This window comes from Eurosta solidaginis, chromosome 3, assembly GCF_040869045.1.
Source record: "Eurosta solidaginis isolate ZX-2024a chromosome 3, ASM4086904v1, whole genome shotgun sequence".
Taxonomy (NCBI): domain Eukaryota; kingdom Metazoa; phylum Arthropoda; class Insecta; order Diptera; family Tephritidae; genus Eurosta; species Eurosta solidaginis.
The window spans coordinates 102,067,061-102,090,950 of NC_090321.1; the positions used below are offsets into that span (position 1 = coordinate 102,067,061).

A 23,890-nucleotide genomic window follows, 5' to 3' on the forward strand; every position below is an offset into this window, starting at 1 on the left:
GAAAGCACTTTCCTTCCCCTGAGCAGTTGATCAATTAGTCCCACTAGGGGTCTATTTACATCCAGATCAGTTAAAGCAATGTTAACGGCGTCTGGACTTATGTTGTTGAATGCTCCTTCAATGTCTAGGAAGGCAACAAGACAATAATCCTTTTCGAACAAGGATGTTTCTATAGTAGAGACTAGGCTGTGTAGCGCAGTCTCCGTAGATTTACCTTTGGTGTACGCGTGTTAATAGTCCGAAATGAGATTCCTATCAATGCTTGTAGTGAGAAAATCGCTAACTATTCTCTCTAGGGTCTTGAGTACGAAGGATGAAAGACTGATAGGTCTATAGTCCTTCGGCTCGTAATGAGAGGCTTTGCCTGCCTTAGGAATGAATATGACCGTGGCGCTGCTCCATGCACACGGAATATAGTTCATAGCCAAACAAGCGGTATATATGTGCCGCAGCCAGTTGGCTGATACCAACAAAGAGTAGATAAGTTGAGCGGGTACAATCCCGTCTGGTCCAGCAGCCTTAAAAGGTTTAAAACTTTTGACTGCCCACCTCACTCTCTCCTCAGTGATGGGTATATTCACAGCTTGGTTTGCTGCAGGTACTTCCGGTGCGTTGGTCATATTTCCCGGGAAATGTATGTCCAGGAGCAGCTCTAGAGTTTCCCCTTCTGTGCTGGTCCAGGTACCATTCGGTCTCCGCAGAAAGCTAATAGCTGTTTGCGTCTTAGAAAGCACGCACCGTAGCCTGGATGTGTCCACGACACTTTCGACTCCAGTGCAGAAGTTTCTCCATGAAGTTCTCTTCGAAGGAATGTTCCTCAAGAACACGCCATTTTTTTACCCACCCATAAACGCTTTCGCTACAAATAGTGAGGTCAATAACCTCTCTACGGTTTTTAGTAATAAAAGTTGATTCATTACCTACATTGCAAACTACAAGGTTAGTTGTTAAAAGGTACTCAAAAAGTGACTCACCCCGAGTGTTTATGTCGGAACTACCCCACTGTACGTGGTGGGCGTTTGCGTCTGTCCCAATTAGCAGATGGCCTTTGCTTGAGTCGGCCACCAGATCCTTTACCGTCTTTTGCGGAGGAGGTTCCTCTGCGTCGTACGGCATATAAACGGAGGCTAGCGTTAATTGGGTGCCTCCGCTTGCCAAGCTGGCCGCTGTGACGTCACCATTGCTATAATTAGGCAAGAGAAAGATATTTAGCTCAGACTTTACTAAAATGCATGTTCTCACTTAACCTTCATCTGCAGCTCGGATGACCTTAAACCCAATGGCCCCCAATCCGCAAATCCTTGAGTTGTTCACCCAGGGTTCTTGGATAAGGACCACTTCGACGTCGCCTTTAGAAAGGCGACTGATGAGAGCAGCCGAGGCTGTCTTACTTTTGTGCAGGTTTATCTGGAGCAACCTCAGCATGAGCTTGCTCAGACTCCCCTGCCTCCATCACCGTGATGTTGGGATCCTCTCCGTCGCTATCCAGCAGAGCATCCTCCATCGACAAATTGCCCAGAGCCCCTGCGCAATTTGACGTGGCGGAAACCAGGTTTCCGGCGTCGGAGATTTCCGCTTCCACTTCGGGTGCCTCAATGTCCGTGTCCAAAGAGGCACTCGAAAGGGATGCGCGCTGTGCGTCCCCACGGTATACGTGAATTACGACCTCCCCGAGGCCGTAAAACACTCTTCCTTTGCTTCGTCTAAGGGGCTCGAGAGCTTCCTTATTCAGGGCTAACACGACCTGTATCCTAGGTCCTACAGCGTCCTCGACTTGGATGACACTCCAGTCCTGCGTTGGGAGAGCCGGGTTCATCAGTTGCAGCATCCTGAGAATTCTCTCAAGTGGAACAGCTGAAACCCATGCCCTGGCCCTTGGCCGAGCCGGAATGTCCTTCCAGTCAACGACCTCGATAATCGCCCCGGGATAGACTTGTCCCAGCTTTGCGGCTGCTGCCTTGTACAGCGCAACAGACCTTGCGTCCTCGCAAGCGAGTACCTTGATTTGGCCCTGGTACCATCCTGCATCAGAACCTCGCGGCGGACTACCCGGAGACTCCATCAGCACGTCGAGAACGGCGTTACCGATTTCATTCCGGTATAATCGATATAATCAATTTAATTCCTATTTAAAAAAACTCTGTCACTAAAACAAAATCCTCATAAAAATTTTCTTATAAAAGCTAAAAGCTACCTTAAGGAAATTAGCTTTAAGTTTAGTTTTTAACAATATTGTAACGAATTTACTTGCAAATCCTGTTATTTGCAATCCTCTGCTAAGTTCGAATCACTAAACTGTTGAATAAATAACTCCAATTTGTAATAATGCAAAATGGCCTTTATTAAAGTACTTCACAATAACACTCAAACTGTGCAACGAATAGCTTGCTTAGTAACCAAACTGATTGATAGCTCAAATGAAACTCTACTATTCAAAATAATATTGCTCGCTAGATAGCGTCTTAGTCGAAACTGCTTGACAACTCAAATCAAACTGAATTCCAGCGCCTCTACAATTGCCGCCTTTTATACTCTTTGATTTCAACCTTCGCATCTTCAAGGCGCTTCCAGTATCTACTAGTCCAGCAGCTCTCAAACTTCTCAGCTGTAACTACAATTGCACAATTTTATAGTTTTTCTCATTGCATACTTTTAGGAGTATCTCAGATATATGCATGTGTTTGTGCATTGACTCTCCGCTGCTTGTATACGTACATGGTACATAAGTGTAGACGCAATTATTGTTTCGTTTATGTAGATACATAATGTTTGATCTATGGATGTGAATTTACGTCACTGCTTAGCCTCGGCTTAGAGACGATAGCATCGCTCAGTGCTGCTAACATTCGTTACAATATACTGTTTTGTTATTTTAGTATAACACACGAAGACGAGTGTATGTCAGGAAGGCCGTGCCGGTGAAACACACAATTTTATTATACATGATTTAAATGTCATTCGAAATTATCAATGACCCTGTAAAAGTATATGCGTATTGTGTTACAGGATCTACTGTGCACATAAAATACTTGTTGAATAAATTTGTATGTGATCGAAGTAAACTGTTATCGCATTCTTTCTTTTAATGTAAGAGCGAGGTAAAAGCATTATGCTTTAACGAGCGGGCTACTGTGCGCCACGATGTAAGCTATAACTGCCGAAAAGGTATGAAAGAAACAAGTATGTGAATAAAACTTGTCTGAAGAAAATATGAATTCACAATGACTTGAATAGAAGAGTGCTTGTGATTCATTAAAATAAAAAAAAAGGCTTTGAAATCAGACAAACGCACATTTCTTCGCTGCGCTTAGTTCTCTTTTAACAAAAAGGTTATTTTCAATCAAATTGATTGAAAATTTGTAGTTTTTATTTCAAACCAAAGATGGTGAATCGGGTCAAGGAATGCCGGCTGACGTAAGTTTTAATGGAATTTCAAGTCCTGCCCCGACATATACTGTAGTATGGAGAACCACAAGTTGGGAATTACATTTTTTCAAGTTAATAGCATTTTTTGCTTTATAAAAAATTCGAACGAATGCAAATAACTGATAGCTTAACTAGAGTTTAACCCTGCCAGATCGGACGCTTAAGCTCAGCTTAAACTTCAGTTATAGTAGATTGAAAAATTTTAAGCTTAGTTTAACTGACAAACTTGAACTTGTACTGAAAAACCGAGCCTAGGTCTAGATATTGTATATACCACATTATGCAACCTTCGTATACCATATTTCTCTTTGAATATTTGAAGTTGGTACTTTTTGGGTTATCTTAATATTTTTTCAATAATTTCTCTGTTTTCCAACAAACATATTTCAGTCAAAAATATTTGTTAACTAACAACACACTCGAATAATAAGGAATGATCACGATAAAGTTGTCACGAAACACATCAAATTTAATGTAGATGCTGCTTTATATCAGATGTACTAAGTTATCGTCAAACATATTGTATATTCATTTTTAAAGGTTTAAAAATACTTTCATAAAAAAAAAAATAACACAAACAAAATGACCTGCGAGTTAAAACTCCAGTTAAAGTTGACTAAAGTTTAACCCAGCCACTTCGGCCGCTTTAGCTGAGATGTGCAGCAAATGTTTACGTTATTGAACACAGGCTAAACTTTAGTTGACTTTTGTTAAAAAACCGGGCTTAAAATCAGTTTTTTTTTTTTTTTGCATATTTTGGGTTGCCTTGTTGTTTAGTAATATCGATGTACCTGCTGTTCGTGGAGTTGATACTAGTATTACTGCGTGAACGTCTTGATATAATTGAATCTCCACAATTTAAAACATTCCCTTTACTTATCGAAAAATGTCTTAGACGATAAAGATCATCACTGGCGCGTGGATTATAAGGGCGGTCGGGTAAGGAGCAAACCCGTGGTCTAACATGATCCGGAACTGTAAATAAACACGCACGAGATTTTTAATCAATGAGACTGAAGAAAGAAATGTCCATACAACCTGGCAGTTCAAGGAAATTTGAAGTTCGTCGTTGTCGACCACGATTTGATGATTGGAAAGTTAATGGACTAATATCATCATTTGAGAAAACTGATGCATTTGAACATACGCTTTTCATAGAGTCTCGCGAGCTGCGACGGCTAGCTAAATAAGCCAACCCTCCTTTGGAACTACCTCGCCGCTTTGGTTTATAGCTCGCAAAACAGGAGTCTTCCACAGAGTTTGGCTTATTTAGAGCACCTTCCGACTCTTTAGACAAGTCGCTGGTTGATTTGCGATATCGTAAAAATGTAGTACTATCTGAATAAGTACGGTCTAACGTGGAATGTGAACTGTGGATCACCTTAATTGTAAAGGTTTAATTTGAAATATATGTATATATTTTTTATTTAAATTTCACATGATGGTGTCTTACCTGGTAACAAGGATTGGAAGTTATATTAATGGCATCACGACGATTCTTGCTTCTTTCGTATTGCTCTATTGAATTCGTTTTACTTGCAATAGCATTTCCTAATATCCGATCCGTGTTTGAGTTTTCAGAATAACTGAAAGAAGTAGTTTCCGTTGCAACAGTGCTATTGGTTGTATCATTCGATTCGAGTGATAGTTGTGTACTCTCCGTGACGCACGAATCACGTTTGATGAAATATTTTGCATTGTTCAAACAGTTTTCATCAATATGGGACATTTCCCATTCGATTGGTTTTACTCTATCGCTGTCGTGACTATTGCTATACAAACACGATACTTTATTGAAAGGAGTGGAAGGCAAACGCTTTTTGGAATCCCTTATTTTGGCCTCACACGATTTTGGAGATGCAGGTTCTTGTGTAAGAGCTCCATATGGCTTACTGCTTTTTTCTATATAACCTTTACCAGCGATGTCCTCATCGGGAGAAATAGGCTCGTAATACTCAAATTTTTGGTAAAATGGGTCAGTAACAGGGCTTATTGCTTCGAAAACGAATTTCCTCGGTGAATTAGGATTAAGACGTGGAAATGCAGTTGTTGGGCCGCTTAGAAAAGCTCCAGAAGAAGGCGAATCCATTGAGTTTTCTTGTGAAGATATGCCTTTTAGGCTGCGAGAACCAGACGACGGCGTCGAAGAAGTGTCGTCGAAACTGTCATTAGCGTAAGTAGTTGTGATTTTTGGACTACGTGGTGGGTTTTCATTAAGGCCACTAACATTTCCGCTCCTTCCGTTGTATGAGCTCCGCATAGACGGACTTTGTGGTGATGAATTAACTATTTTCACAGGTAAGCATCTGCCGATAATAAAATACAGGATTAGGTATAAAATAAGCGTGATGAATGATGAAAAAGTGCACATTAATAGATAGCATTAAAAATATGAATTGATAAAATGGTTTTTTGAAAATAAGTAAACGTGTTAATATGTTCAGTAGAGTGTTTTTAAAAAATCGATGTCGGATTTTTGGGGACACCTCCCTAAAATGTTTCATATTGTTAGATTTTAAGATTGCCGAAGTTTGAGCACAATTGGAAGATGTTAACCCATTCAACTGGGGTCTCAAAGTTTTTAACCTGCATTTGAAATACGTTTAATAATTTGCTAATATCTAGCAAACCAAAAGAAACAAAGGAATTAGAGTAACGGGATTTTGATGATTTCGAAATGTGAAGTGAGAAAGTAATTCTTCCATTCAATAAAATATTGAGCTTGACCTCTAAAATGGTTTTCATAGTGGCATACTTCACCTTATTTTCGTAGTTTAAAAATACAATTCACTGACTGTACACAGCGCTGCGACATCTGTTGCAGAATCGATGTGAAAATTGGACTTGTTTATTGTTGAGCTCGATTCGAACCCGCGATCTTACAAATCAGTAGGCCGATATAACAATAAAAATTGGAAGATTTTAACTTTTTTCAAGCACAACTCTTTAATCGTAAACAACCAACGCGTGCCTTTGAAAACACGCATGGCCAAAGTTAACTATACCATACATATCGTGCGTTTTATTGTAAACAGATGCAAATAAAAATTTTCGTATTTCAAGATTTTATTATACCGCTGTCTTTGAATATCATTTTTATATTGAATTCAAAGCGCGATTACCTCCGAAGGGGTCGAGCTTGTCTTCCAATATACGTCGTGCTCGTCTGCCAAGGCAGATGAGTTTATAATAAAACTGTATGAGGCGGGAGCAGATACTATGGCTCAAATTATATGGGGCAAATATGTACATTTTAGTGATAGAACTTTTAGAAAAAGTATCGATAGCGGTTCGCATATAATATACTCGGATCAAAGTATCGATGCTAGTACTCATACTCAGTAAAAGGTATCGAGTATACTCGATCCAAGTGAATACTTCGGAAGTTTTAAAAAAAGTGAAGGAACTTTTTTTAAATGAGATCATATGTTTTGAATTTAATAGAAAACCAGTAAGGAAGTTTGAATGAAACCGAACATTATATACCCATTTATGAGCTCTTACATATATTTTAAAAATACATTTAAAGGGGAACGTCGCAAACATTAAATGATTTAAAAGAGTTTTGATCGACTTATGGCATTCAATAAAAATTGTCCGTCAGAAAAGAGTTTTTGTATACGGGGTCGCCTCTCGGCAATGGCTTGGCAAGCACTCCGAATATATTTCTCCCATGAAAAGCTTCCCAGTGAAAATTCATCTGCCTTGCAAATGCCGTTTGGAATCACCATAAAATATGTGGCACGACGTAAATTGGAAGAGAAGCTGGGTCTAAATCTCCTCGGAGAGATTCACCAAATAGAACTTATTTACTTTGCACTGCCATATCTCTACTGCTTGTGGTTGTTGTACATTTTTTTTAATTACTGCAAATAAGGTGACCTAAATGTTATATATTCTAAAATTAGCAAAGTTAATGTCTGTTTAAATATTTTACTTATATTGTGTGTGTGTCTGTGTTTCTGTGAGTATGCTAACTTTGAGCGATCAGCTGCGCTACTTGTTAAGATTTACAATGATTTTTACAAACTTGTCGGTGGCCGAACGCATATGGTTTCGTTTTACTCTTGCAAACGTCTAAGAAAGAACTGGTCGCATGCCTTTTTACTTTTTTTTATTATTATTGACGAATCATGCAGCTCATTTCTGATTAACTTTCTGGAGAGCTAAAGTCTTGAAATTTGGACCAAACATAGGAACCTAATGACAATTCCACTTGAGTGGAAAAAAAGCTTTGCTTTTGCTTTCGAGTTTTAAGGAACTTCCCGTTAACTCAGGGATCTGAAACTTTGAACAACGATTTGGGCTCTATATGTTATAATATTTAGGATAATAGAGTTTTGTAGATGGGACAGGGATCAAGATATTTAGAAACTCCATTTACAAAATGTGGAATCTTGCGAACGCTATTTGAGTAACTTCCCGTAGAGCTAGATTCTGGAAACCATTATAAAAATGCATGCAAGGTATAACCGTTCTGTCCTCTGGTGGGCTATAATTTTTTTAAAGCTTTTTCGTAATATAATATTTGAAACTCAGTCTCAGAACAAAAGGAAATCAATAAATAAACAAAGTAATATATTCAAATTGGTTTCTGTTTGAGGGAAAATATACTTATGTAAGTGTGCAGTTGAGAAATTTGAAATATTTTTCAGTGCGGAAAAAGGTCAATAATGTGAGAAATTGTTATAGCTAGATGTTTTTATCATGAATGAAGCTAAGAACATACTTCAGAATCACATAACAATGCAGCATGAGTGAAAATTTTTTCGGCAGTGGCGGCGATTTTGATTTTTCTAATTAAAAAAGGAATATTTAGGAAAGGTTTTATTTGTATGTATTTAAGGAAATCAACGTTTTGGCCATTTGAGAAAGATCCGGCGATTTTAACTCAAACTGTCGCGGATCGTTCAAAAAATTTTAGGAGAACCTGCTTGCGGAGTGGCTGCCCCTCATTCACTTACTCCAGGCCGGTTTCGAACCTAACCCCGGTCTTTGGGATTTATACTGCTGCGTCTGCCGAAAAAAATAGAAATACTCAAAATGGTCACACTTTTGTCTGTATGTCTTATGCAAAGCATAGCTTCACCGAAGAAGATGTTCTTTGCTAATATTCGTCGTAGAGACGATTTCTTTTAATAATTTGTGGCTCCTCGCTAGTCACGCACAAAGGCGACTTACGGCCGCTATTAATGGTCATGACTCGTGGCACAGTTTGTAATGATTAGCATCAATCCTGGCCTATTTCTGATCGCGCCAAAGGGCGCCTCCAGTTTTTTCGGCTGTTTTAAGCGCCACAATTTCAGAAGTTCGAGCAGTAGTAATCCCGACCACCAGTCGCTACCACGCCTCCTGGCCCTCACACCATATGCCAGCATAGAAGCTATAAGACTCCGACTCATGACTCCGCGAGGTCTCTTTACTAGAAGGTCCAAATCTAGCTCTGAAGACTTTCTGACGGACGTTTTTGTCGCGCTATGCTGCTGAGCTACACCAGAGAAGCACCTTGAAACGTTAGAGAGCAACTATTCGGTCAAGGATGCCGCCCTCAAGCAGTCTCATAAGCAGTCTAAGTGGATATCATTGCGTAACTAATAGGTGAAAATCGTATAATCCTCGGCTCATTGGATAACATTTTTGAAATATAGGCCAAAATTTGCAGATATTTGTTTTCAATAGTCTTCGGTTAACCAAAACCATATTTTAAAATGAAATTCGACAGGTTTTAAGTAGAAATATCTTAAGATTATATGCTCAGCCCAAACTGTTGTTTTCCGGCTTTGTGATATAAGAGTTCATTACTATTTCGACTGTTCACTACGTTAGGGTAGTAGCACATCCTGCCGTTTGTTCGACTGTATTGGGAAAGCTTTTGCTTTACCACTTTGAGTCTTCTTGGGAAGGACAAAACCTCACCTGGTAAATATATGTGTCTACGTATATACATTTGTAACAGGAGCCGTAACGTGTAGGTGATATTTAAACTTGGTTGGTAGGCTATAATCAATGTGATTCAATCCAAGGAAGTAGTTGGGGATAGAGCCGCGAACTTTAAGAAATGTCAACCCGGAAGGCTTGAGTGTTGAATGATGAAGTGTGAAAATCAAAATTGATATTTCAGGCACTATTTTATAGTTTCGCAAATAAACAACAGAGGTTTGAATATAAGGCCAAGTGATTTGTCAAACCCTTCTCATACGTACATATATCTTCAACTTAAGTATGAAGTGAGAATCATTTCAAGCTTGTATTTAAATCCCTGAAACCTACTGAAGGATTTTGCATCACCGATTTCCCTTATTCATTCGCCATATATATAGAATTTTTGAAAAAGTCTGCACCTTTTTTGAATAACTTGCTTTTTCAATAACTTTAGGACCATTTGAAAACATGTTTGACTTGGGTCGTTTTATTTGAATTCCCTGTTCTTTTTTAATTTACGAAAAAATTATGCAAATTGAGCTCTGTGTGGAGCTGGCATTTTTTAAATAACTGTTTTTTTTAAATAACTTTAGAACGGTTAGAAATAGTAAATTTTCCCAATTGGATTCTTATAACTGGCAGTGATGTGCATCAGTTGATACCCTTTTCGACCATGTCGGACCAATTTCGACATGAACAATAAACGGTTTAGACTGTCCAAATGAGTACAAAATATAAATATATTATCGTTGAAGTATATCTCTAGTCCAAGGGCCGTTAAAATTCAAAAACATTGTCCGAGCTTGGAAATTTTAGTTTCGAGTTTCAAGGATTTTTCGTATAACCTAGTTACCTGAAACTTTAAACGAAACTTAGAAACATTTAGAATGTCCAATTTTAGCATGTGGAATCTTGCGACCGCTATTTCAGTAACTTCACGTACAGCTAAGTTCTTGAAACTATAACAAACTACAGAACCCCATAACAATACAGCACCGGGAAATAAATACTTCGCTCGGTGGGCGAGGGATCTTGAAATTTAAAAAAAATCGTCGAACTTCCATGTTTTGCTTTCGAGTTTTAGGGAACTTGCCGATACCCAGAGCCCTTAAACTTTGAACGAAACTTCGTGCTTTATTACGTTGTCATAAAATAAATATATGTTTGATTTTTTGATTTTTATTATGAACCTTGCGAATTGTTTACATTTCCCATTTACTTGAAAGTGTTGTGGTTGATAGTGCCTTGATAATTTCATTATAATAACCAGTTGTTTAGGCCACAGGCCTAAAGATATCTCCCCCCCTCTCGTTACATAATTTTCTTTAGTTTATTTTCCTTTGTTTACTACCACCCACATATGCTTGTGATCACTAATACACACAGGCATCTGTGAGTGGTAGTACGTATGTATCTTAGATTTTTACCGCTGTAAGCCCGCGGTACGGCAACTTTGTTGCTGGGAAACCCAACGAAGGAGCTGTATCATGGGTTCATCGGCTCATGTCGCAAAGAGGCTCGCCCTCTTTGAATCCAGCAGCCAGCAAATGTACACGTAATCTCACGTTCATGTAAGTGTAAATTTTCAAAATTATTATCATATCCATTTTCCACAACATTTGTTAAATCATTTCTTAACACTTGTTGTATTTCTATACAGTTAATAAAAAAGCCATTTGTAATTCCATTTATTCACTCTTCCTTTTTGCCTAAACCTATACTTTTTTACAATTACGTGGGTGCAGGCCGCTACCATCACGATTTTGTACATGGTCCTTACCACGCCGGTAGAAAGAACCGTTCACCTATAACTAAAGTCCATTCCACTCCCTAGGCAATTAGTCAGAAGCAGCATTCAAAAATTTCGTGATAATCAAGGAAGCAGATACACCAAACACGTATTTGTTCAACGCAATACATACCGATATTACAAGGAAGATAATATTAAACATCAACACCAAACATCAACAACACCGACATCCACAAAAAAAATCAAATTCTATTACTCCGGATCAACGAATTAATTAAAAGGTACGTGGTTTATTCCGTGCGAGGTAGTGTTTTTTGTTGTTAATATATATTTCAAAATAAAATTATAAATTGGTTCTTTCCCATCAAAAAGTGAAAGTGAATGTTAAGTGGAAAAATTTATATTTCGTGCAAAAATAGAGAAAAAAAGCGCTTAACGCAGTTACTTAAAGTTTGTACATCACGCCTTCCGGAATAATCCCCCACCCGCGGTAAGATTTTCCGGACACAGCTCAAGGTAGCACAACACTGCTCTAAAAGGTTAACATAACCTAAACACCGCTTAGCGCCACTTTTTATACCTTTCATGAAAATGAAATGGTATATTAATTTCGTCACAAAACCCAAAATTGTAAGTCCTTAAAGGAAAATAGATAGACCCACCATTAAGTATACCGAAATAATCAGGATCAAGAGCTGAGTTGATTTAACCGTCTGTCCATATGTCCGTCTGTCTGTTTGTTTGCAAATTAGTCCCTCAATTTTTGAGGTATCTTGATACAATTTGGTGAGCGGGTGTATTTGGGTGTCCGATTAGACATTTGTCGGAACCGGCCGGATCGGACCACTATAGCATATATCCTCCATACGACCGATTTTTCAGAAAAAGATGACTTTGTCATATCTTCCTAAATTTAACAGATTAAGCTTCAAACTTCACCATATACTTTCGTATATTGCACATATTGTTGTCTGAAAAAATTGATGAGATCGGTCGTATATATAGTATATGTATATCCCCTACAACCGATTGTTCAGATAAGAAACTTTTCGTAATTACTGCCCTATTTTAAGAGCTAGAGGCTTCAAATTTCAACGAATGCTTACGTATATAGCATATATAGTTGTCTGAAAAAATCATAAAGATCTGTGGTATATATAGTATATATATGGTGGTATATATAGTATATATATATATATTTTCGCAATTTCAGCCCCATTTTAACAGCTAGAAGCTTCAAATTTCACCGAATGCTTATTGTTGTGTAAAAAAATCAGAGAGATCGGTGATATATATAATATATATATGATGGTATATATAGTATATATATATAATTTTTTGCAATTTCAGCCCCATTTTAACAGATCGAAGCTTCAAATTTCACCAAATGCTTACGTGTATAGCATATATTGTTGTCTGAAAAAATAATAGAGATCGGTTGTATATATAGTATATATCTCATACAACCGGTTGTTCAGATAAGAAACTTTTCGCAATTTCTACCCCATTTTAACAGCTATAAGCTTCGAATTTTACCGATTGCTTACGTATATAGTATATACTAGCATTTACCCGCGGCCCGTCCGCAAGGAGGAAATAAAATATATGTGCTATTCACGTTAGCCTGCTTATCAAGCTATATGTTTTAAAAATAATTTTTTTCTAATGTATTTTATTTTTGTAATTTAGTAAAAAAAAGAACTAAATGAGAAGATAAGCTGAAATGCACGCTTTCATGAATAGTACAACACAGTTTTTTCGAATTAAAAAAAAAATATATATTTTTTTTTTTAAATTAAATTAACAGATATGAGAGGGGTGAAAGAATTACTACTCATAGAACAAAGGAGTGAAACTACAATTAGCTAAAACCAAAGAGAATTTTTTAGATGAAAATAGTGTTGCTTTTTCGGGTATTTAGTTGGCTAAAATATTACAAAAAGTGTAATTATAGTTATAACAGTTCGTTACACGATTCATTTAAAAAACTCAAAAATAGAACGAAAAAGCTGTGTTAGATTGAGGATAAAACATACCGAATTTTAATTACGAATAATTAGCAGCAAATCCACGCCATAAAAGCTCATAATTTAAAAAGACATGTGTGCGGAACTACCGGTTGCCAAGAGACCTAAAATGATCCCGGAAGGGTCCCAAGATGATTCTAAAAGTCCCGGACAGATCCCGAAAAGCATCCAGCAATTTACAAGGAGGGGTCCCAAAATGATTCCGAAATAGTCCCGAAACTTCGCGAAATAACCCTGATGGGATCCCGGACGGATCCCGAAAACTATCCAGATATGATGCCGGCAATGTCCTCAAATGGTCCCCTAATATTCCCGAAATGGCCCTGACGGGATCCCGGACGGATCCCGAAAACCATCCAGAAATGATGCCGTTAGGACCCCAAAAAATCCCGGAAAAGTCCCGAAATAACCCCGACGGGATCCCGAACGGATCCCTAAAATCATCCAGAAATGATGCCGAAATGGTCCCGAAATGACCCCGATGGGATCCCGGACGAATCTCCGAAAACCATCCAGAAATGATGCCGTAAGGGACCCCAAAAAATCCCGAAAAAGTCCCGAAATGACCCCGACGGGATCCCGGACGGATACCGTAAACCACCCAGAAATAATGCCGAAGGGGTCCCCAAATGATCCCGTATTAGTCTATAAAAAGTCCCGAAATGAACCCGACGGGATCCCGGACGAATCCCCGAAAACCATCCAGAAATGATGCCGGAAGGGGCCCCAAAATCCCGAAAAAGTCCCGAAATGACCCCGACGGGATCCCGGACGGATACCGAAAACCATCCAGAAATGATGCCGCTAGGTACCCCAAATTATCCCGAAAAATTTCCGAAATGACCCCGACGGGATCCCGGACGGATACCGAAAACCATCCATATAGGATGCCGGAAAGGTTCTCAAATGATCCCCTAATAGTCCCAAAATTACCCTGACGGGATCACGGAAGGATCCCGAAAACCATCCAGAAATGATGCCGAAAGGGTCCCCAAATGATCCCGTATTAGTCGAGAAAAAGTCCCGAAATGACCCCGGCGGGATCCCCAACGGATCCCGAAAACCATCCAGAAATGATGCCGGAAGGGACCCCAAATGATCCCGAAAAAGCCCCGAAATGATCGCGACGGGATCCCGGACGGATACCAAAAACCATCTAGATGTGATCCCGGTAGGTACCCCAAATGATCCCGAAATAGTCTCGAAATTACCCCGTCGAGAGCCCCGACGGATCCCGGACACTTTGCATGATGTCACGTTGTTTAAATTTTTCCCAAATTATTAAATAAATTATAAAATTAAAAAATTGCTTCAAATAAATGTTTTCATACATTTAAAAAAGCAATACGATTAAATCATACAAACAGACAAAATTGGTTAATTCGTTGTGGTTCTATAAATAGAACAAAAACAGCAACAAATATCAAAGTTTCTTTGAAAACCGCCGTACCAAGCATAACTTCAACACATAATTGCATGCGAAGTATGCAATGTGTAAAAGATTAAAATATGCAAAAAGAAGGCAATTGGGAAAAACTTTACAACAACTAAGGCATGACGTAGCTGAATGCGTTTGTAACCATTTCAACTATCGTAGGAGTGCGGGTTCGACTACCACTCCCGAGAGAAAAGGCTTTGAAGAGATTTACAAGGTATAATCGAAACAGCTGTCGCCTTGTCCGTCCTGATATCACGTTGTTTAAATTTTTCCCAAATTATTAAATAAAAAATTTTTATTTAATTTGCGCGCACATTCAATTAAACAAATTTTTCCGCATAAAAATCACTTGCGCTTATTTACGATCGCAATTTATTTTGTTGCTGTAATACAAAGTGCACTTAGTTCAACCACACATATTGCTGTTGTTGTTTGGGTGGCCAATAGGCTCATTTCTTTTCCAAATTTTTAAAAAAATTGCAATATTTTTATTTTTTTTCACTTGCGGCAACACACAAATCAGTTTTGACTGATCCAATTTTTGTGATACAAAAGTTCACAGTCCTTGGTTAAATTACCAAAAAGTCCACAGCGAGTGTTTCGCAATTTTTTTTTCTTCACTAACACCACTTTCACTAGCCATTACTTATTGGCTTACACAATTCAATAGCACATCGTTGCCACAACGCATTTGTACATTCCTTCAAACTACTAGCTTTCTTGCAAGCTTCAAGGCCACTTCACCGAGAAATCTCTCTCGAATACAGTCCTTCATTCAAGTTCACTTTCACTCAATACTCTCTGCAAAGGCAATTAATTAATTAATATTTCAATAAATTTTCATAATGGATACCTATATATGCCAAGCAGAGGCAGTGACAGAGTTTGATAATGACTATAATGATATGTCCCCTTCAGACCATACAAATCAAACCCTTTTAGTCCAAAAGGAGGAGTTGAAATCGCTATGGGAGAAGGCGAAGTAGACATATGAAGAACTCTTGAGCTCCTCAGAACTCGAGGCAAAAGAGCAGTCGGCCATTAAAAAGAAGCACAAAGTTACATACTTCAGCTTTCTGAAGTGCCAGGGAGCAATGGCTGAACTTTCGGAAAAACTTGAGAAAGCTGAAAAGAAAGAAGAAAGCTCAGGAGATAGAGAATATAGGGTGCGCCTGCCAACATGTGATACGGACGTGTTCAAAGGAGATTACCTTTCCTGGCCGTCATTTAGAGACATGTTCACTGCTATATATATACGTAACAAAAACCTCGAAGCAGTAGAAAAATTATATTATTTAAATCAAAAGACTCAAGGTGAGGCCAAAGAAATAGTCGGGCGATGTCCTTTAACAAAAGACGGTTTCGAAACAGCATGGAAAAATCTATGTGACTGATACGAAAATAAACGTATTTTAAGAAATGCCCAATTAAAAATTCTGTTTAATTTGAAAGCAGTTGGGAGTGAATGCGGTAGCTCTATCAAGAAATTGCAGCGTGAAATAAATAATTACATCTTGGCGCTCCAATGTCATCATATAGACATATCAAACTGGGATGCAATTATAACGTATCTCTGTTCAAAAAAATTGCCAAAAAAACCCGCTGGCACTCTGGGAGCAAACAATCGAAAACAAAACAGAAATTTCAAAATGGGCTGATATGGATAAATTCTTATCCAATCGTTTCCAAACCCTAGACCCCGTGAGTGATTTTAGAGGGGATACAGTTTACAAACCCTCAAAGACACAAGTATCTCATTCGACAACAGATACATCTGCTAAAAAATTAGGGTCCTATCAGGCAAGTGCAAGTGTAGCTAAACCTACGTGTAAGATGTGCAAAAGTCCTTACGTTTAACGCCTACTAAACGGTTTGAACAAATTAAGAGCAGCCGTGGGTGTATAAACTGCCTTTCTGCTGGCCTTTCGGTAACAAAGTTCACCAGTCAAATGAACTATGCCACATGTCATTTAAGACATCATACGCTGCTTCATATTTCGAATCAGCCAAAACCAACAAATACTTCAGACACTATCGGAGCATCTACGTCACGAGAAGCCCCAATACGACGCAATGCTGAAATGCTCCGATTAATAATGTGAACTCATGTTTTGCTAATACAAATAAAGGTGTATTACTAGGGACAGCTCAGGTTAATATTCATTTTAATGGTGTTGACTATTCGGCGACAGCCCTAATAGACTCGGGATCTGAATGTTCAATAACACAATTTCTGCACAAGTAAAAGAAGCGTGCAACATACAACTGCGGTCACCAACAGACCCATTAATAGAGATCAATACGATCATGCTGTTTTTACCACAATTAACAGGGAATTTTCCAACTTGCCAAATAAACGCAATGACTAGGCAAGCATTCCCTGACTTAGTACTGGCTGGGAAAAGATTCTTTGTCAATGAGCCAGTCGATCTAATTCTGGGCGGAGACATATACCCCCAAATTATGTTAGGCGGCATTAGGAAAGATGTTCTAAACACATTAATAGCACAGGAAACGGTGTTCGGCTGGATTCTGACAGGCCAGACAGATGCGGTTGATACAAATAAAACCTTAGTATCATATTTCAACGAGGTCACGTTGGACAAACAGCTGTCGGCATTTTGAGAGATAGAGGAAATTCCAAAGAAGAGGAGCATCAGTAACGATGACACTTACTGCGAGAAGCTATAAAAATCCACAACAGTTCGGAACAACGATGGCAAATACGTGGTCTCTTACCCTTAAGGAAAGAGTTTAACTTAGGCCCCTCATTAAGAAGTGCGTGTTCTCAATTCTATCGCAACGAGACATGACTTGCGAAAAACCCAGTTCTTCAAACGGAATACAATAGAGTTGTATCCGAATATGAAACCTTAGGGCACATGAAACAAATAGACAATATTTCGCCGGACTCAAATGAATGTTACTTCCTACCTCACCATGCTGTTATAAAGGAGAGAAGTACAACGACCAAAGTCGGAGTCGTATTTAACGTATCATGTCCTACCACAAACGGAAAAAGTTTAAATGATGCCCTATACCCAGGCCCAATACTTCAATCCGACCTAACAATCTTAATACTTCGTTGGATACTGTTCAAATACGTCTTCAACAGCGACATCAAGAAGATCTATCGCCAAATATGGGTCAATGAAGATCAAACAAAATACCAGCGAATCGTATTTCAAAACTGCCCAAGGATACAATCAAGCTTTATGAATTAAAAACAGTAAAATTTGGAGTGAATTGTGCTCCATACCTTGCGATTCGGACACTGCACCAACTCGCTGATGACGTGGTGACCTCGCATCCTATGGCAGCAGATATCTTGCAAAATTGTATGTACGTTGATGACGTACTCGCCGGTGGGCACAGCATCGAAACTGCGATAAGGGCAAGGGATCAAATATTATCGGCGTTACAATCGGCAGGGTTCCCATTGCGAAAATGGACGTGCAACTGCAAGAAAAGTCTACAGGGTATACCGAAGCAACACTTATTAAGCGACGATTTTCTTGAGTTTGAAGACACCAGCACGGTAAAAGCACCCGGTATCAGATGCAACGCCCATTTCGACTACTTCTACTTTACAGCGAAACCCTTTGATAATAACCCTACTGTGACAAAAAGGTCAATACTGTCCGCGATCGCAAAACTTTTCGACCCTCTTGGCTGGCTGGAACCAGTCGTAATTGTAGCCAAGATAATGATGCAACATATTTGGTTGGAAGGGACAAGCTGGGATGAAGATGTGTCGGAAACTACTCTACATCGGTGGCAATCATTCATGACTTACTACGAAAAGATCAACGATATACGCATACCGCGATGGGTTCACTACACATTGAAGGACAATATCGAAATACATGGATTCAGCGATGCTTCGGAAAAAACATATGCCGCCACTGTTTTCCTGAGGGTACAAACAAAGGATCAAGTCTTCACCAACTTGTTGATGGCCAAAACGAGAGTAGCCCCGGGCAAAACCATATCCTTGGCTCGACTCGAACTCTGCGTTGTAGTTCTACTAGCAGAAATAATCGAATCTGCGGTCGAAGATATGAAACTTTCGAACATGAAAGTAACCCTTTGGACAGATTCAACTTTCGCGGGACCATTCGATATAAAATCCTACCGAGGGAGGAGATGCCGAATTTCAAAAGGATATGTTTGTCTGTTCGTCTGCTTTTCGACGAAAGCCATCCATCTAGAAGCGACAAACGACCTTAGTACCGGGTCCTTCCTAGCTGCCTTCGCCAGATTTGTATCCAGACGGGGCTGTCCGAAGAACGTTTACTCCGACAATGGTGCTAACTTTGGACAAGGAAGATGAAATTTAATATCCCAAAATCCCGTTTCCCAAATAACCCAGCTCTCGTTCATCCCGAACGAGGCCAACACACCCTAACGCATATCCACTATCTGCGACAGAATACTTCTTTCAACAATTACGTGTGTGCGCCGTTGCCACCACGCAATCGTTCAGAACATAATTAAATAAAGACCACGTTGGCATACAAGTATATCAGATTTACGTTTCGGTGTCAACAAGTATAGATGGGGGAGTGTATGTAGTAATGCTTTGTGTAGGTATATTTAAATGCGTTATGAATAAATAAGTTAATATATATATGTATAATTAACGTCAAAAGTTACAAAGGTCGGAAGATCCACGGAGTTGAAAGAAAACAGACACAAATTGTAAACATGAACGTTTCAAGTTTAATAAATGTAATAATTACTTTCGTACAAAAGATGTTTTTCACAAATAGTCCACATATATCTTTTTCGCAGGGCTACACATATCTTTAGAGTAAGTGGCGTCCTCGAATAAATTTTTTGTCTCATGCATAACCAAGTGCGAAGTAGGCGTATGCACTTTTAAATAATGAATTGTCATACATAAACACAAAATTTAGCTACTTAGTCTGTTCCACTATGTTTTAGGATCTTGAATCAAGTAAACGCGATGAATAAGAATACCGCTGAACCGGCGGGAGGTAAAGACATATATGACTAGCAGACCAGGTAAAATAGTTCGAGTCCCTCCGTGCAAGTAAAGGATGATAACATAACTTTCAATTGATCCCGAGGCGAACTAAAATCCACTAATTTTATCCTCTCTTCAGTACCAACAAGACCACGAGCCGTTGTCCAACTAGTCCACTTGAGGCAGTGTCTGTAGAAGTGAATAGGGGTTTAGCTACGAGGCAGAATCACAAAACATAAGAGATTATATCTCACATCGACTTAGTAGAAGACCAATGTACCGCTCTTGCGTAGTAAACGAAGGAAAATAAATAAATAAGTTAAAGCTCTAAGTGGGGATATAGTATTAATGTCTATTTCTGTAACCTTTTAAAAACTTTCTTTACGTTTATTTTGGCTTTTGGGAATTAAAATTTTTTAAATATGTATTTACGTATGGAAAATATCTATGAGCAGGTGTGTGTGGGAGTTTTGTGAGAAAAGTTTATGTTACAAACTTTCACACAACTATTTTAAATATATGGAATGACTTTAGTTTAATATTGTACACGATTTTTCTTTATGTACTACTAAACGCTTCCTTGTGAATAGAACAATTTCTTAAAGAAGAAAGAAGATAACATTTTTTTGATACTAAAAATACTCTATTTCCGTAAAATATGTTTATATAAAGTAAAATTTGTTAAATTATTATAAGTGATTACACAGCGCTACAAGGAAGATGCAAATCACTTAGCAATTTTCATTGAAAGCATAGGAAGTAAACTGGACATGCAGTTGATTCACTTTGTTTGCGCCCCGATATTATCTATATTGTTGTTTTAACTTATCGATTCAGTATCTCTTGCGCTATCACTGATTTTTCACTTCAAGTCGTGGTTTTATTAATGTTACTTAAAAAAATTTTTCAGCAAATAGAAATAAATGAACCATCATTCACATAGTCTAACACGAATTATTATGTAGTCATTTAGCAAGCCGAACCCCTCGTTAATAAATTAATATTTTTCTTTGCTGGAGTGAAGAATATATCATACCGTATATTCGTTAACCACATAACTACGCTTTTTGAATAAATCGGTTTTTTACGAGTATGTGATAACATTCATAACATATTGTTACGAATATTAGCAAAACTAAGGGGTGCTGCTATCTCTGGGCCGATGCTAAGCAGTGACGTGAATTCACATCAATAATTCAATCATTATTTATCTACATAAACGAAACAATAATTGCGTCTACACATATGTACCATGTACGTATACGAGCAGCGGAGAGTCAATGTACAAACACATGCATATATCTGAGATACTCCTGAAAGTATGCAAAGAGAGAAGCTATAAAATCGTGCAATTGTAGTTACAGCTGAGAAGTTTGAGAGCTGATGGCAACTAGTAGATTCTGGAAGCGCCTAGAGGATGCGAACGCTGAAATCAGAGAGTATAAAAGGGAACAAATGTAGAGACGCTGGAATTCAGTTTGAGTTGAGCTATCAAGCAGTTTCAATTAATACGCTATATAGCGAACCATAGCAGTATTATTTTGAAAGTAGTTTCATTTGAGCTATCAATCAGTTTGGTTGTTAAGCAAGCTAGTTGCAAAGTATAACTGTTATTGTGAAGTACTTTAATAAAGGCCATTTTTCCATTATTCAAAATTGGAGTAATTTGTTCAACAGTTTAGTGATTCGAACGTTAGAAGAAGATTGCAAATAAGAGGATTTGCAAGAAAAATCGTTACAATTGGTATCAGAAAAGGAATTGTTGAATAAATTCCAGAGGACAACAAGGACATGGCAAAGTTCAGTGATTTGAAGATCCAGCAACTTAAGAATGAGTTGGACTGCCGTGGATTGAATACAACCGGCATTAAACTCGAACTTCAGGCACGACTACGAGAGGCAATGGAATTAGAAGGAATTGACGTGGAAGAGTATTACTTCCGTCTTGAAGGCGAGGAAACAACAAAAATGGAAGAGACAGTTAGGCAGACAGTTACGAGCACAGACTTGAACATGATTTTGGCTGCAATATCCGCTCAAACATCGACAGTGACTTCTCAACTGGAATCGCAAAATACAGATATAACATCTCAACTGGCATCTTAACTAGAAGAACAGAAAACGTATATGTCATCTCAACTAGAAGAACAGAAAACGTATATGTCATCACAGATGGAATCCCAAGAGACACGAATAACATCAAAGATGGAAACAAAACTGAAAGAACAAGAGGCACGCATAACAGTACAACTCGGAGAGCAGAAGGCGCGTATATCATCAAAACTCGAAGCGCGTATGGACGAGAAAATAACGCAGTTTGAGGAAAAAATCGAAGCCGAGGTGGATGCTTTGGGAGGTCGCATACAGGAGTTGCAATTACATCGCCCAGCTGTTTCAGCGAGTAATCCAAAGGTAAAAACACCATCCTTTGACGGTTCTGTTCATTTCCAGGTGTTTAAGATTCAGTTTGAGAAGACCGCAGCAGTGAACAACTGGAGTGCTGAAGATAAAGTTGCTGCACTATTCGTGGCATTGAAAGGATCTGCTGCTGAAATCCTACAGACTATTCCCGAGGGAGAGCGGAACAACTACGAAACATTAATGAGCACTCTAGAGAGGCGATGCGGAAGCGAACACAGGAGACAGATATACCAAATGGAGTTGCTGAACCGCTTCCAGAGGCCTGGTGAAACATTGCAAGAGTTTGCGTCGGATATTGAAAGGCTAGCACATTTAGCGAATGCGGACGCGCCCGTGGAATACACTGAAAGGGTAAAGATTCAGAGCTTTATAAATGGCACACGGGACGTCGAAACAAAGCGAGCTACATACGCAAACCCAAAGCCAACATTCGCAGAAACGGTGTCACAAGCTCTGATTCAGGAAACAGCGTCGCTTCTGTGTAAGCCAGTTTTCAAAGCACGTCGTGTGGAAGTAGAAAGGCCAGATTGGGTAGACGCAATATTGGAGGCGCTGAAAGGATCGCAAACGCAGGGTGAAAAAGTTATCAAATGCTTCAAATACGGGAAGTCCGGTCACATTGCACGTCATTGCGATCTTGGTCCTAATAGTTCCAACAATGTGGGTGGCCGTAAACGCAAAGCTGGAGGAGATGAGCAAGAGCGAGTAAGAGGTAGAGATCGACAGCTAGATCCAGCTATTGAATGCCCTGTGATATCTGTGTTGCAAATTGGTAGAAAATCGAGAAGTCTTACCGTCAGAGGGAATGTGGATGGTAAAGAACGTTTACTGACTGTAGATACGGGCGCATCTCATTCCTTGATCCGATCTGACTTGGTCAACAGGTGAATAAAACCGTTACCTGGAGCAAGGTTGCGTACGGTCACTGGCGAGTATAACCAAGTTCAGGGAGAAGTGATATGTGAAGTCTTGATTGGAAAGGTTACGGTTCTACACAAATTCGTTGTGGCGAAGATCGTTGACGAAGTCATATTGGGAGTGGACTTCATGGTTGACCACGACAGCAAGATCGATATGCCGAGAAGGGTGATGCGTTATGAGAACCAGGATATGCCACGTAACTTCAAGTTGGAGAAAGGGTTCAGTAGTAATCGAGTAATGGTGGAGAAGACTCGACAAAGGCCACGAAAGTCAAAAGAAAAGGTTGATGGATCGAATGTGCCAAATAAACCGAAATTAAAAGTACCTGCGAGAAAAATACCGGCATCGACAAAACCTAATGGACGCACTAAAATGACTGAAAGAATTTGTCAGATGGAATGCAAGGGTGGTTTCAAGCCAGCGCGCACAACTGTTGTGAAACGTCCAGACGATAATGATGATGCAAAGTGAATCCGTCAAGTGCAAGCTCTGCGAAGAAGTTCATTGGCCAAACAACAGAGTGCGAGGGAACGATCAAAACTAATGAGTAGTAAGATGAAACGCAGGTACAATGAGAACAAAAATTCGGAAGGTTTCTTGAAGGGAGATTTGGTACTGTTATACAACCCTCACAGGCGGAAAGGTGTTCCCTTCAAGATTCGGTGCAGTTGGGAAGGCCCGTACAAAGTTGTGAAGAAGATCAGTGATACCATCTGTCGCATACAAACCACTGGGAAACCACGGATTAGAGGAGTGGTTCATTTGGAAAGGCTGGCAGCGTATAGATCAAGAGATTTGTCTGATCTGGACGATCAGACTTAGGTGGAGGACAGTGTAACGAATGTTAGCAGCACTGAGCGATGCTATTGTCTCTAAGCCGATGCTAAGCAGTGACGTGAATTCGCATCCATAGATCAATCATTATGTATCTACATAAACGAAACAATAAATGCGTCTACACATATGTACCATGTACGTATACGAGCAGCGGAGAG

The 23,890-nt window shown here is 39.1% G+C and overlaps 1 protein-coding gene across 16 annotated transcripts in view; it reads right to left on the minus strand.

Annotated features, from left to right (window-relative positions):
• Rgk2 (Rad, Gem/Kir family member 2) overlaps positions 1-23,890 on the minus strand; it is a 694,072-nt gene that overhangs the window by 429,356 nt on the left and 240,826 nt on the right. For all 16 annotated transcript variants that reach the window (XM_067772880.1, XM_067772883.1, XM_067772873.1 and 13 more), the window contains 3 exons: positions 4,880-5,732; positions 4,465-4,807; positions 4,218-4,401 (listed from right to left, as the gene is read on the minus strand). In XM_067772880.1, coding sequence (XP_067628981.1) covers positions 4,218-4,401; positions 4,465-4,807; positions 4,880-5,732 — 1,380 coding nt within the window. The remainder of the gene's footprint in view (positions 1-4,217; positions 4,402-4,464; positions 4,808-4,879; positions 5,733-23,890) is intronic.